The 16,238-nt window shown below is 36.7% G+C and overlaps 1 protein-coding gene across 1 annotated transcript; it reads left to right on the top strand.

The window, feature by feature from the left end:
* The first annotated feature begins 6,621 nt into the window (after positions 1–6,621).
* Positions 6,622–15,980, top strand: LOC112562472. Its single transcript, XM_025235752.1, has 6 exons — positions 6,622–6,935; positions 7,094–9,533; positions 11,005–11,131; positions 11,403–11,582; positions 13,625–13,845; positions 14,544–15,980. Exons 1-6 carry the CDS (start codon positions 6,622–6,624, stop codon positions 14,679–14,681), a joined length of 3,420 nt encoding a protein of 1,139 aa, XP_025091537.1. The 3' UTR covers positions 14,682–15,980.
* The last annotated feature ends 258 nt before the right edge of the window (positions 15,981–16,238 follow it).

Genomic DNA, 16,238 nt, shown 5'->3' with positions numbered 1-16,238 from the left:
ACACAGAGGAGAACTTTATCACACATTACCTCTCATTCTGTGTGTGTGTGTGTGTTTTTTTACTCACAAACCACACACACACTCGCTAGCGTGCACAAACGCATGCACACGATCACAATCACATGTACATGGAGCCAAATCAAAAGCAGCTTTATGGTCTTAACATGCATCGCATCATGGACGTGTATTTATGGACTGATGTCTGTATGCCGAGCCTCACTCTTGGCCTCTTGCGAAGTGATCCGCTGTTAGTCTCGGCGAGCCGTAACAAAGAATGTGAATAAACCGGAAGCTATGTCGTTTAATGCCTCGTCTTAGTAGTTAATCTGAAATGTGAATAAACCGGAAGCTTACTGGTATGGAGCCTCGTTCTAGCAGTTAAGGGGGAAAAAAAATAGTCTGCCAGCTGTCCAGGGGATATAAGTTCGTGACCTCGTTAAACAAAGAGCTTTGTCACATATCTCTCATTCTAGAACTCAACCACAGTAACACGCGAACACACACATTACTATTCAGTATCGGTGCAAAACCCCTTGATGGCTTTCTGGAGCATTTTATGAATGAAGTCTACATGTTTCTAGTATAGTTTCGTGCTGTATACATATCAGATATGTTGACCTCCTTTTTAAGTGGAACGTTTTAAGTGCAGACTTCCGAAACGTGAGGGAATACCCAGAAGATATTTTTGGCAACACTGAAATTCCGGTTTACTAGATCTGCACGTTGCAATTATCTTCTTTAAGTAAAAAGTACATTTAAATATATTAATTGCCATTCTGTCATTTAAAGTTAAAATTTTTATGTAGAATATTTAGATATATAGAAAGAAAGAGATGTCTATAAATCAAATACAAACGAATTTAATCTAGTACAGGACCGAACACAACGATCTAGTACATTTTCTCAAAAATCCAAGGACCCGACATAATTATTACTGTACAACACGGAAAACATGGTAATGTACATTACGTTATATTTTACCTTCTCACATTCTCATATATCTTTGTAGGCTGTATGTAAAATTTGCCTCGTATGATGTTTTCAATGACCCATTCTCATTCGGTAATTTAATTTCTACAACAGTTCTTGTAAACATGGCCGATCTCTACGGCTGTGTCTATAATGTATCAAAAAGATACCGTGGTAAATAATGTGTATTGTACACTGGGATTGACTTCATGCACATATTTATCTCCTTAATCATGAGTGATATTTATGACCCATGGGATAATTTTAATGTAGAGTAATATGTCTATATTGTGTTTCTGTGTGACACTGAAACAAAAGTACGGTTCGACTCCTGAAATGGGTCATGGGTAATTAATTTCACTACTCTTGAATTTTTTTTTGTGTGTGCTATATTTCCTGAAAGTATGTGGCATGAGGTGTGCATAAATGATAAATGTAGTTTAAAAGATAATTGTTGATGTGATTCTTATGCATGTAAAAAAAAAATCAACACGGAACATTAAAGTTTTAGTCAACTCTCACGGCCATCAGGATAGGACAAAGTCTTTTGGTTTCAAGCAAAATTTATAAATTGTTGTAAATCTGTTCGTGTTTCTGTGATACATAGCAGATAATAAAAACTTTTTGTGTGGAAATTGTAGAAAATTGCTAGGCAAAAAGTTTTAGTGATTTGTAGTATGAACAGAATGCATGTCATAAGTGACCCACCCTCGACTGGCCATTTTTTTTTCCTTCTGCGGTTACCCTTTTCACGCATTCAATAATACAAAACATACAAAACACAACACACAGAAAGTCATTATTATTACACGTATCTCATAAACCTTTATTCATCCATTTATGTAGTTTCAGCTTCAACAAAGCCAAAATAAGGATGTAAGCAATCGAAAGTTCAATTGTATGACAGAGGCGAAATAAAAAATAGCAATCACTGGAGATTTTGGCATGCATCCTTCTGCCTTCGTCAGCAATGATAAGCTGAGTGACTGGCGTATTCAGCTCACTCCACTCTGAGGTGAACTCAAGGCATGTGACTTAAAGGGATTGTAAAGGCAAAATAAAACTGCTTAGAATTTCGTAAAGAGTATGATCCACTTCAATCTCGTCTATTTTCGCGTCTGTTCATATGGAAAAAGTTGAAGGTTTTGTAGCATGTTGTGTTTAATAAGAGAAATTACATAGGACTCTTTCGTTTACTTACACTAAGTCGCGTTCTCCGTCACGTGACCTTATGACATATGACCAAGACTGCTTATCAAGTGAGATAGACTGTTTTCTATCATGTTTTAAAACATGTGCTTTGAAAAGTTCACTTTAAAACCCAAATTAACTCACGAGACACCACCGAGCACGAGTTCAAATCCTAGCAATGATCACCGACACTTGCTGTCTGTCTTGGTCCTACGTCACACGCATGTTTGTCTGCTTGATCATCTCGGGAAGCTATCACAGTTACTCGCCAGAAGGACACAATGGTCGATTTCACTGGATTTTTCCGATTTTTATAAACATCAGCTACCGAAATAATGCTAATAAGTGGTAATTAAGTGAGAAACGAATCATTTAGTTCTCCTGTATTGCTCTCGTGCTCTGTAATTGTAACTAAATATATTTTTGAAACGTTTTGATCGTAGCTACAGCCTTTTATCACAAGCCTTGAGTATCCCTTTAATGACACTGTTGTTGACTGCCGGCAGTTGGTGTCGCCCTGAGTCCCTAAACAACAATCCCGTCGGTCAAAGACGATGACGTCATTCGGGGGAGATGATACCCGCTGTTATGCAAATTCAACTCCCCCCACCCCGGCAAGGACTCCCTTTCACGTTCTTTCAGTGTTATTTTCAATTTTCTCTAAGGTTCCCCCAATATGTTTGATCACAGTCCTGGCAGACGTTTTTATAAATGGTGCATGACTTGTCCAACTTGTCAGTCATCTTTGGCTGTCACTATAGTCTTCTGCGCATGATGTCTCACTGCTTGGCATTGACATTGACCCCCGTTCTTTCTGATATTACTGGAGATGGACTGCTATAACACTTTTGAATCACACCTATACCACGGCTTCGCTGTTGAATGAGGGGCGTGGAGTGGTCTTAAGGCTCTCAGATAAGTGCATGCCCGTTTGAGGTAGCCGAAATTCTAAGCATTTCCTTCAAACGAAAACCTACAAAGACGTAGAACAAAATCGAAAATACTAACAAAGATGTAGAACAAGATTACAAAGATGTAGAATAAAAGCGAAAATACTAACAAAGATGTAGAACAAGATCACAAAATAGTAACAAAGATGTAGAAGGAAGAACAACGCGAGGACTCGCTGCGCTCCGGTAGTAAAAGAAGATCACTGTATATGTAACGATAACGACTCCAGAGAATAATGCTAGTGACATCTGGAGAATATTTGGACGATATTGAGTAATCTTGAGAATATAAAAAATTATCACATGAAACTGCAAGAGGGTGATCATCACTTCAGTTTACCCAATGTAGCTTCATGATCGCTGACGAAGCGAGTGAAACATAGCGGAGTGGAATCCAGCCAACAGGTCCAAACAGTTTGCACTTCAAAATAACATTTATGTACATTATATACCGACCTGTTGCGAACCAGCAGAGGAAGAAAACGCAGCAGAAGCACATTAAATATGAAGGTCAAACACTTTTATCCAAATCGAAGCATGACCAAAAAACATAAACAAAATCTAGAAGAGCCGATCCCCTCAAATCTTGGCCAAGTACACTTGTTTCTTAACCATGTAGGTCCAACAAGAGACAATGAAGTGTGTCAGGGAATACAGTTTGTTACTTGGTTGCGCTGTTGCCACATACAGCTACATATCCTGCTAGCAGTTATCAGCCATCTGGATATCGAGATGGGCCCAGGCTTTTCCTGCAGTAGATCGTCATTGATGCTTCCACTTCTTATAGCTGTGACCATTTTGTACAGGTAGGCTTGGTCAATACTAAGTTTCACTGACTTCGATTTCATGAAGAGGATCACCGTCGGCAATGAGTCGAAATCCTGAAGAAAGTGGCAATGATGTCATTGCATTTTCCAGTTGGTCCTTTCCACAGTGTGAGTTCTTCAGTTGGACCAATGAGAGTTTTGCAGAGCTTCGGAATGGAAGCTCGTGCAAGTGTAAAAAGCAAATAAACCATTGTAAAGGGCGACGAGTAGAAGCTCTAACATCTATTGTCCCACCATGGTGCCCAGTGTTCACAGCTGTGCTGTCGACTCCAACTGCCATGATCTTGTCTGTAATTTCCCTTTCTTCAATTGCACTGTGAACGTTATCAGCAATAACAAAACTTGTGCCTCATTCCAGTGTTAAATGACACAAATAGAAAGTTCCAGGTTCACCAACCCTTAAATAGAGTTCTTCAATTTTTTTTATTAGGTCTCCCATTTTCTCTCTTACCAGTGTCAAGTCTTTTCGGCCATAAAAAATATTGCCATGGCTTCAATTGTTTCTAGGAATTTCCCTGATAGCCCTTCTCAATTGTTGTTGAGCCCTCCATACTTTGTGATGATCTACAATATTGATGCGGTCTTCCAAGCTAATATTGCCATAGTCCACCAATGGTGCTGTGCTGATTGTCGCAGCTGTCCTATTTGACACTCCACATCGGTCTGCTTTCAAAGAAATGGTTGGCATTAGTACTGTATTCCTGTCCTGCTGTTAGAAAACATCAGTCCAGTCATCAACATCGTCATCATTGTCATCGTCGTCGTCGTCATCATCATCATCATCATCAGCAGCAGCAGCAGCAGCAGCAATAGCAGGAGCAGCATCAGCCTCTTGTACACTGGTACTGCAGGAAGCTGACTGACTCTTGCTTGAACTACTGCAAACACTTCTACAGGTGAAACTATGTCTTCCAGAGCCATCAATTGTTTCTGTTGCAGACAAAGAAAAATGATTGAAGCATTATACAAAATAATCCAGACCGGCTATGCAGACCTTGTGCAGGAAATTGACCCACAACCAGGCGTCATTGATATTCTATTTTCAAAAAATGTTCTTAATCATGAAGAAAAAATCAAGCTACAGAAAACATCAGGCGATGAAGAGAAAGTAAGGTTCATCCTCGATAAACTTAAATATAAACCTGATCAGGCTTACTCAATCTTCCGTGAAGCTGTACTGAAAGATCAGCCACATCTAGAAAATCTGCTCCCTCTCCTGAAACCACAGAAAAAGATGGCGCCAAAAGATTTAAAAAAACTACAAAAAGTTTTGATAATGAACATCTTTCAGAACACACAGACACAGGTGCAAGACAACAAAGATCTGGTGAGGTGAAGAAATATCGCATTTCAGTTTATTTTGTAGAAAAACACATTGTTCAATTTACATTACTTATATGATTAAAAGTTTGAAATTGTCTATCAACTATATATTTATAAAGAACAAAATATTTTTTTTAAGAATTAACTTTTAAATAGGAACTTTGAATTATCATTTCATAAAGTCTATTTAAAACAAATTTTGCAGATTTGGAATCATCTATGCCCTTTCATTAGTTTAAAAGTTTTAATCTTTTCCTAAAAGTTGCAGTACCTGCTTTCATGAAATGAAGACTATACATCCATCATTTTTTGCTTTTTCCAGATATTCAGACCATATCACATGATGATAGTTTATTACTCCATGCTATTATTGAAATTTTGGACCAAAGTGGTCAAAACCTGTAGCAGTAGCAGATGTGGAGAGAAAAGCTTTGCAAAAAGCTAAGCAAACGCTTGGGTCAAGTGTTAACTTTTAAGGATTTCTATAAACAAGACTTTTTAGAGTATCTTTTGAAGGAAGAGTCACTGTTTAGTGTCAATATGTCAAATGGAAAAGAATTTGCCGTATCACTAAAGCCAAAGTGGAGAAAAATGATTAAAAAGAAGGGATTGGAGGGACACCACTAAATGAAGAAAAAAAGGTTAAAAAAACTCAGAAGTTACTGGCTGGAAAAGAAAGAGCAACAGAATGTACACATGATCCGATGATGAAATCAAAATTAAGTCCTCTTCAGAGGAAAATAGAACAGGTTCTTATGAATTCGCCTGGTAACACTACCATTTTTAGAGAATCTGGAGAAACATACATGAGAAACAGACAGCAATTTATGGCAAGATATTGTAAGCCTGAGAAACACACCACGAGAAGACACTGCATACATAATTATTGGTGTCAAAGCAAGAGAAGATCAACCTCACAAGCTGGTAGGTCTAGAAAATAGCATGGATGAATCTACCAAGCAATGTTTCAGAGGGGTATCTTTCAGCCAGAACCAGATTATACATATAGGGAGACAAATTACAAAGAAAAGTTGGTTGGTGTGCTAGAAATTGATGTAAACCACAATGGAGGCCCTAGTATTGTCATTAGCAATGACATGGCCCCAACCTTTCAAAAAAACCAGATTTGGGCAAGACTGAATCACCAAAATATGAATGTTTCTGATGCATTTGATAAACATAAAATTTTTAGTTTCTTTCAGTGCTCAGAAAATGTAGTTGAACATTTGACTAAAAGCATCACCCCTGTCCTATATTCAGAAAAATTGAAGCAGAAGCATATATCATCTGAAAAGACAACAGTTTCAAAACTTCAAACAGAGAAGAGTCTGGTGGTGTAGAAGCGAAGAGTTCTTAAGAAAATGACAGACTTCAAGAAAGGGCATTTTGTTCTTGTGTGTGGCACAATAGGAATCAGTTGCAAGAATGTGGTAAGTCTGTCAAAGGCACCCTGGGTGGCTGTTTGTGATTTTGATTTTTATGGAAGAGATTGTGGTCTTCTGGGCATGCTGGAGGAAAGTATCAAAAAGAAAAGAAGTCTAAGTCTTAAGACATGGTGCCATGCTCCAACATCCTTTGGAGAAAAGAGTACACAGTGGTGGTGCTTGCGAGGTCGCAGGGATGAGCCAGACAGCATAAAAGCCAGTGAAGCCTCAACTCATGTTCATTGGTTTCAGTGTGTCCGTGATAAAGTTGAAAAACTTTGTCAACATCTGACAGCATTTACTTTTTCCTACACAATTTTAAACATTCTTGTCTTATGGCCATCTTCTGAATTAGAGGCAGCATGTATTAAAAAGTTCTTGGAGACACTTCAATTGGAAATGCTTGAAGAAGAAATGAAACCAAAACTTGTCCTTTGTCTTACAGAACAATCCATGCAGAATCACTGAACGTCAAATCCTTGCAGAATGACTTTAAAGGTAATATCGAGACATTTTGCATTGACCTTGGTGAACTCTGCAGTGAAATTAACCTAATTTTTGAGAATGATGTTCAGCAGGCAACTAATGCATACCTTCTTCCAGCAGCAGATGGGGCAGAAATCATCAGCCTCTCAGAAGAAGATTATGCATGGCTTAAGCAGGATCTTGAAATACTGTTCTTACAAAATCCTTATCCAGTAAAGGAAAAAATTAGCTCAGAAAAAGAAACATTCTTTCGTGGAGGAAGTTTACCATGGCATGTGTGGTACCTCACAGAAGAGTACTCAATGGATGTGAAGCGCAGCAGCTCAGATGATGTTAAGAAACACATAGAAAAGACCTACATTCAAGAATTTAAACGTGGGATTGTTACAATCAGTCATGCTCCAGGATCTGGTGGATCCACCATGGCACAACGTATTCTCTGGGACTTGCATAAAACAGCACCATGTGTACAGGTGAGATTGCGATCTGGGTCACCATTGGAAGAGTTAGCAGAACGCCTAAGGTCCTTGTGTAGCAAGACTCATCTACCAGTGGTAGCGCTGATTGATGGAGAAGATATGCCACGCTTAAAACAGCTGTCCATGCTTCTGCAAGATACATATGTTGTCATTCTGCATGTACAGAGATATCCTTTTCTGATGAGCGATCGGAGAAAACCAGACCTGACCAAAAGTGAATTTATTTTAAGGGGCACTGTAACAAAACCGGAATCAAGTGGTTTGGTGGCCAAGTTTAGCAAGGTGTGTGATGAAGACCAAAAGAAGACAAAAGCTCTGAATGATCTTAATATGGATGTCCAGGAAGGCATTGATCATCAGATGTATGAATATGGAATGACAGTTTTTAGCCATGAGTTCAAAGGTGTCCGTTCATACGTAAAAGGATACCTTCAGCTCGAACAAAATGTTGGAGAAATGTTACCATGGCAGAAATGTGTTGGTTTCCTCTCACTTGTATTTTACTATGGGCATACATCAATGCCTTGCCAGTTTTTTTCTCGGATTCTGGGTTATGAACCTGATGTTAAGCTAGACATTGATGACCTTCCTTCAGAGATGACAGTGTTTGTGGTTCCAGACACAAATGAGGGAAGAGGGCAACACATTCGCATCATCCACTACATTATTGCTAAAGAAATTCTTGAACAGATTCTGAACAGAGTGGATAGCCCTCCCGAAAGTCATGGGATGAGTGAAAGACTGAGCTATGGGGCAAAACGAAACTTAAAAAAGTTTTGCCTGGATTTCATCAGTCACACTTCATCAAAAAATAGAAAGGGTTCAAATTCAGTCACAGCCCAGTCAATAGTATCCATTCTTACGAGAACATTTATTTTCCGTGACAATAAATATGGTGATGACACAGATGAGGCAGAGACAAGCATGAAGAAGAAAGGAAGGGATAATTTTTCACAAATTGTTAATGATGTAGATGCACATCCGCCATTTACTGGGCGCATTGAAGTGGTGGAAAAGCTGTGTGAAGCTTTCCCAGGGGATCCTAATTTCAGAGCCCATTTGGGTCGTATTTACTCTTTCTGTAGACCAGAACAAGAAAAAGAAATCGAAAAACATTTTCAGATAGCTCTAAAGCTATGCAATGATAGAAAAGGACAAAGAAAGCCCACTGAAATAGAAGACAGCTTGAAACTAACTTTGATGCATGTCTACCATATGTATGGAATGGTGTTTGTTCGCCGGATCTCTAAATATGTGGATAAGAGTTCAGAAGTCTCCACACAGAAAGCCCCATTTGATGAAAGATTGGATGAGATTATTCAAAATGCAGTCAAAGCATGTGAATATTTTGAACTGTCGAGATCTTACACACAACCAGGGTGTGAAGATACGTACACATACATTGATGAAATTAGAGTTCGGCTGAAAGCTTGTGCTTTTATTCGGAGCAACTTTGAGGGTGGACTGACAGCATACTTGTCCAGCAGTAGCACTGATAAAAACAAAAAGTTTGTTACTGACAGTGTGGTGGAGATTGAAGATCTTATCATGGAATGTCACAGTGTGCTTGATACTTCTGATATGTCAATGTTGTACAAGATGGAAAACTGGTTTAGAAACCTTTTCATGCCATGTACATCACAGTTGATGGCATATGTAACAGACAATGATCTGAATTCACTGAGGTTGAATATCATGGTCCGCAAGCTGAATGTTACATTTTCTGACAATTTCATGTCAGTAGAACATAAAATGCCACCAGCTCAAGTCAACAGTTTAGTAAAGGATCTGGAGATTATTATCTGCAACAAAGATATGCCGAAACGAAGATTGGAAGTGACCTACCTCAACTGGCTGTCAGAAATTCGAAACCCAAATTGCAAAGTAAGAACTATTTTATGTATCTTATGGCACACTTCATTATTGACTATATCCATTTTTAGTTGTTTAACTTACACCTGCGTTTTTTGCAGTTCTTTTGTAATGCACCTAAAGTGTGCAATTAATAATCATCTGAAGCTAAATGTGCGTTTAATATGAGAAGTGTATGTGCAATCTCTAGAAGAAAGTGAATAGAGGGATATAAGTGCATATTTTTTTATTTGTGTAAATTAGTGTTAGCTTTAGTTTGTGCAAAGTACATGAGCCGGTGTCCATAGGGGATCTCTGCTTCATGTATAGAAGAGTATATACTTTTTAAATGTTACTGCTGCTATAGCTTTTTTGCATACATGAAGTTTATTGCATGTATGAGCGAATGTGTATATAGTGTGTGAATGTAAGGGTGGTAATGGATTGTAAGGTAGGGAGGAAAATATTAAAAACTTTAAACCTCAGTTATACGGACCAGCGAATAATAGTATTTGAATGATACCATTTGATATTGCAGCTTCTGTGCATGATGATCTCATTTTCAGCTTGTGGAAATACTTTTTCTGGATTCCACATCATTTTTGCACAAATGTGTTTTAGTTGTATAAATTCAAGTAGATTTAAATAATTTCACAGATCATCTAGTATGGCCTAGATGTATGACCTTTTTAAATTTCTCAGCCTTCATAATTACAGTGAATGAGCATATACTTGCATTTTTGGCTACTGGTTACAAACTTTATATCTATAAGAAGATTGATTTTGCTGTTGTATGGAGAGTAACATCCTCTTTGCTATTCATTAGAGCATAATCATCAGCAGTATCCATATTATCATAGTCACAATTCTCTGATGGCACAACTATCAAAGGTCTTATTACTGAAAATAAAACTACTTTTAGGGGTGAAGTCTAGAGAGCACATGGCATGATTATTTCATGCAGTGATTGAATGCATCGTTTGATTTTCATAGTTTGGTATGACAGTATAACTGCTCATGATAAACACCAGCTTGAACAAATTGTCAAATCAACCTCCAGGGTTACGAGCAGTGAATTTTAGTACATTTGCATTCAGTTCTCATCACATGCCAAACAGAAGGCTTAAAGATCATTAAGAACCCTTCGCACCCTGTCCATCATCATATATAAAAATAACCTGCGTTCTCTTTATCAACTGATCCAGAGAGTGAGAGAGAGAGTGTGTGTGTTTGTGTGTTTGTTTTTATTCATAAAATGTGTTTGTCCTAATGCTGTTAGAGGGCAGTTGCTTACCTGACCAGGGGAGTCCTCTTCACACCAGGCACATATATACTAGCTTACTGTCAGAGACACAACTTTTCTTTGGTTAAAGAGTTACGTGTAACCTTTTATCTCCTATGGTCATGTCATCTGTTACAGTCAAAGAAGAAACAAAATCTTTGAGCAGACTTGAGAATAAATAATTTTATGAGTCTGATGTAGTAAAATATCAATTTACTTTAGGTTTACAACCTGGAGACAGTTCTAGAGCATGTGAGAAACTGGAGAAGTACAATCAACAGTCCCAAATCTACACTCTACCTCTTCATTATTCAGAGTCTTATTGGTTTTGGCAGTAAAACACAGCCAGGTCTGTAAAAGTTTTTAATTTCAATTGTTATGTATGGTTGAAGAAACAGGATAACACTTGTTTCGTAGATTATAAAAGTTGATATATTCTTATTGTTGAATAATAGATTTTTGAATGTCCAATGGCTTTAACAGTCTGAACTTTTTGCTCTTTCAACGATTTTACATAAAATAGTAAGAAGAAAAACACGGAAAAGTATAATGACAACAGTGAGAGCTATTATAGCGGGAATTCTGGTGCTGATTTTCTTACAAAATTTTTTTGTTCGTAGGTAATACAGAGTGCTTAACAGAGGCTCTTGAACTTCTGCGTGGAGAAATTCTTAAGAAAAGGAACTTAATGTTTCGCCCAAAATATCCACGTGAATGGCTGGGAAGGTTAGACATCGAAGGCATTCGACGCTTGGTGCCCAGCAAAGCTGTGGAATATGATACTCATCGAAAAATAAAAGGTTATCTCACAAAATTTGGGGACAATATATCTGAAACTCTAAAAAATCTAAAGTGTTTACTAACACTCGAAAAAAATTATGGAATTTTAAAATAAGTCAGTGTTCATATTTATAATGAGGCTGAATATCTTGGTCTCATTTACATTAAGCATACTTATATATAAACGTGTTGTCATCCTTCATGATGACATGCTTATATATCAGAGGTTGTTTTAAGGCAATAGAAATTCTGACATCCTGCTGTATAACACATGCTGATTCTCGAGGTATTTTGACGTTTACTCCAGTAGCCTTGTTAAAGCAATGATGAGCAAGTTGGTAATGAAAAATATGTGTGTGTGTTGAAATGAAAATGCTTATGTGGCAGGATCATGTTTCCAAGTTGACCTGTGACACACAACAGTAGACATTGTTAAAAAAAAAAAAAAAACAAAGCAAAGTGAAAAAGTCAGATATATGAATGAAACATTTGACTAGCTTCACAATTTCATAGACTGGGTTTGATAACAGTAGCAGCAATAACAAGATAATAAACTCCATTATGCAGCTCTCCTTGAAGCAATTCAATCTTTTTAAAAAATGTGTTTTTATCTTTCAAATGTAACCAACGGTTACTTTCCACAAATGAATGGCAATAAAAAAAAGTCATAAACTACTTTATCAACTGTTCACTTTTATATCACATGAATAAACTGGGCACTTATCTGCCAGGAAATTAAAAAAACTTGTATGTATTAGCAAAATAAACACTACTTATGCTTCTAAACCGTTTAATAAAAAGATTATGATGCTCACTATCACAGTAATTATTATTTCTTGTTGCCCAAAAATTAAAAAATGGGTACCTGAACTTCAACCCTAGCCAAGGGCTTTAGGACTTATGCTTTTAAGCTAATAGAGATGTGTGTAAAAAAATACTATATTTTATTTGCTTTACAATTGGTACCTGAGGTACAATATAACTGGTCAGCTTTTTTTTTTTTTTTTAAGCTTTCTGCTTTTATTAAAATAAGAATTTTTCTGAATTATTTTTTTAGGCGCTAGTTGTTAATTATTTAATTGGCTAAGCAGCAGAAATGACCTTTTGGCACTATACAACTACTCATGACATGCAACATATGACTTTCTTAGGTATAGCTCCTGTGAAAAGTTATAGCTGTCTTCCCTTTAATCTATAATTTAATCGCCAAAGTTACCAGTCTGCTCCTTTCTGTGCAACAAATTTTATCTTACTGGCTGTTAATTGCCAAAATGTCACTTCTTCATGATGCCTGTCAAAATATTTGTTTATGTGTATATTTAAAAAAAAAAGAAGTATAACATATGTACTCTCAGCCTGAACGCAAATGGAATGTGTGTAACTCAGCACTTAGCTTATGACATGAGCCACTTTCAATTTAAGTTTTTCTTTATGTTGCTTGTCTGAAAATTTCACTTTGAAAATATTTTTGGTAAATCATCCCCATGTTTTCGTCAACCTCTGAGCACTGATGCGAGTGTTTTTCAGTGAGCATGGTCTTTCTGCAGCAGTAGTAATAATTTTTTTCTCTGTAGTCCTTAATTTGTTTGTTACTTCTGTCTTAGCTGGGATGGGTAAGCTGGAAATGTACACCCCCTGAGTTATATGACAGTCTGACTTTCAACAGCATATAACAGCTTAAAATTTAGAGCTGATCGAGCCTTGCAAAAAAAATGGTTAAAAAAAGAAGGTCATAGTAACAGTGAAAAAGTACATTATGTCAATCCAAAAACATGATCCAAAAATAAAAATACAAATTTCCCATTTTTGCCATTTATTGCAGTAGAAATCAAAATATCAGAATCAGTACATATTAGGATAAAAGTTAAAATGTGAGGTCATTAAATTATATAAATAAATTTGATGCATTTTTAGATCTGCCATATATAGTTTCTGGGTGCATTTAAGTGTGCACTTAATAATGCACCTTTTTCTTAAATTGTTTGGGTAAATGTCTTTTTTTATTGTTACACATTTATGGATGAAACAGAAAATTATATTTACTGCTGTTTGTTTGTTTTAGACATTTCCCGAGCTAAATTAGCTACCTGCAAAGGTACCATCAGGCAGAAGAACGATAACAAGTTGGCTGGCTATGTTGACCTTGATCTCCATGGGAATGGAAGCTTGGTTGAAGTATTTTATATTCCTGTCAGGGCTGGCTTGGAAGGTTCTCGATATGCAGGATATCGAGTGCAGTTCCACTTGGCTTTCACAATGGAACATGGATACGAAGCTTTTGAGGTATGTGAAGAGTAAAGAACTTCTTCCGATTCACTAGCTATGTGTACAAGAAATATTATTAAGTATTAATAGGAACAATGAACTCCACATTCAAGCACACTTCTTAGGCCTGGACTTCTCCTAGATGAGAGGTTGGTGTGGTCCATACCAAATAGCTGGTCATGCACTGCTCTAGCTTTGCTAGGAGGCTGCAACCTGGGTTCATCTGATCTGCATCTATATAACCTAGAATACGTACATTCTTTCTGTTGCGCTGGTGTGGCCCTGCTGGAAGTATCCTCGATAATAACACTTGGCAACATACCCTTGTTAGACCATAATGGTAAGGTAAACAACTTATCTGCAAGTTCTGTTTGGGTTGGTTGATGATTTCACCTCACTTCTTCTGCCGAAGAGTAGCTGCTTACCAAACACACACAGTGAAAGTATTTCCATTCTTCACAACTGTCATCATGCTTTCTGAATGCTGATGTTTCCTTGAGAAGCCATTACTACCTAAATTAAACTACTTTTTTCCAAGTACTGGAAAAACATATTCCTCCTTTGGCATTGAAGAAGTACTGGGCTTGGTGCCTAAGAAGTGCTGAATAAGTGTAAGGTCTATAAAAAGTACTCTTAATCCTGCTTCTTTATTTATATGCTGTAATGTAACATGCTGTGTTAACAATAACAATAATTAAAATAGGAATTTTTTATAGGTTGAGCTGCTGAAGAAGTACCAGTGTCACAAATGTCCTCTTAAAGTTGAGATTATGAGAGATGAAGATGAAGCCAAGTGCAGATGTGGAGCTTGGATCGCCAAAAGTGTTTACACAGAAGCCTCTGATGACAGCTAGAGATCTATGTTTACGAGGCGAAGACTTGTTGGAGAAAGTACCGGTATATAATGGGTAAACTAAATTTGGACATTACTGACTTTTATTGTTTATAAAATATGTTAATTGTTCTTTTCATATACCAACCAATACACTTTTAAAATGCTATAATCTAAATGGATAGTCGAGTTATCTCTTTAGTTGTAATGTAGAACTTGACTGAAATCAGTCTGGATAATATACTTCTATATGCATAGATGCTTAAAATGTGGTTGTATTTTCTTCAAACATGGACTTATCTTTTGTTAATGTGTGATAAACTCTCATGATTGTACCAAAAATTGTCTGAAAGAAGGTGCTGACCAAGAGATCAATTAATAAGCCATGAGAATATAAGACTGAACATAAGTATTTTATGAGTATAGGAGTATAGTTTTTAAATAATCTGCTTTCTCTAAGACTGCTTTGCAAGACATCTATAGTGCAGGGGTTGTTACAAAAGATAGCGTCAACAGTTTTGATATTTTCACCATAAATGGATGCTGTATGTATATATGCTTTATAAAGAAATGACAGCTTTGTTTTGTATTATAATATTTCCAAGAAATTCCAGCTGTTTTTGCTATGACATAGTGTAAAATACCCCCATCCCCCAAAAGAAGAGTCCCATAGTGTATTTTTGTTTGTCATTGGTTTCTATACATTTACAAGAGAAGTTGAGTTTATGAATTTACAGACGTATGAAAAAAAAGTGATTTAAACAACCCACCTTTGATCAGGAGAAAGACTGAGCATTATTGCTTTTTCTATTATTTTTATTCCATACATTTCCCCAAGCAGCAAAGGAAGATTGGGGACACATTACATCAATGTCACGATCTTGGTGGGGGCGCATGTAGAATTTAGGCATGGGCCCAGGGCGAAAATGAAAAAGGGCTATACATTGGGGAGGGGGGGGCAACATCTTTTTTACCTCTGAATGTGGTGTAGTACCCCTATGTCACCCATGTATATTTGAGAAGTCCTAGCTCATTCTGGATGTTTTCCAGGTAGGTCTCATATACTTTTAGACATAATTTTATTCTTGTTGTATTATTGATATGTTTCCCAGGTAGGTTCCACATGGCTTTTTGGGGTGTTGTATTGTTATATCCCAATTTATTTTTCTCAGACAAAATGAAAAATGTGGCAATTTTTGCAATAAATGATTTTAAAATATTTTAACCTTTAGCACCAGAAAAGCAGACAATGCTAGAAAAATTAAAAATGTTATTGTTTCCATTTTTAACATTTACTGAAGTAGAAATCAAAATATCAGACACAAACATAAATCAAAATATTGACAATATACAAATAAATGATACCAGCAAAAATAGCAAAAACAACAGAATTTATTTCTACTAGGCTACTGAACTCCACATTTACTAAACTTTCTTAGAGAAAGTTAATTAAACTTGAACAGAATTAAGCAATAACGATCATTTAACAAAGAATTAAGGATATTAGTAGCATCTACCTTTAAGGTTGACAGAACCATTTAAAAAAAAAATGATCCATCGCACCATCTGTACTCATGTT

Source organism: Pomacea canaliculata, linkage group LG4 (assembly GCF_003073045.1).
Source record: "Pomacea canaliculata isolate SZHN2017 linkage group LG4, ASM307304v1, whole genome shotgun sequence".
Taxonomy (NCBI): Eukaryota; Metazoa; Mollusca; class Gastropoda; order Architaenioglossa; family Ampullariidae; genus Pomacea; species Pomacea canaliculata.
Note: the sequence above shows the minus strand (reverse complement) of the source record. Positions and strands in the feature narration are given on the sequence as shown.

What these genes read in the sequence shown, in the direction of transcription:
- LOC112562472 (XM_025235752.1), top strand. Translation starts at nt 6,622, where the DNA reads ATGACAGACTTCAAGAAAGGGCATTTTGTTCTTGTGTGTGGCACAATA. An exon ending in ACTCATGTTCATTGGTTTCA is followed by an intron (nt 6,936 to 7,093) that starts GTGTGTCCGTGA and finishes AAATGCTTGAAG; the next exon opens with AAGAAATGAAACCAAAACTT. An exon ending in TTCGAAACCCAAATTGCAAA is followed by an intron (nt 9,534 to 11,004) that starts GTAAGAACTATT and finishes AATTTACTTTAG; the next exon opens with GTTTACAACCTGGAGACAGT.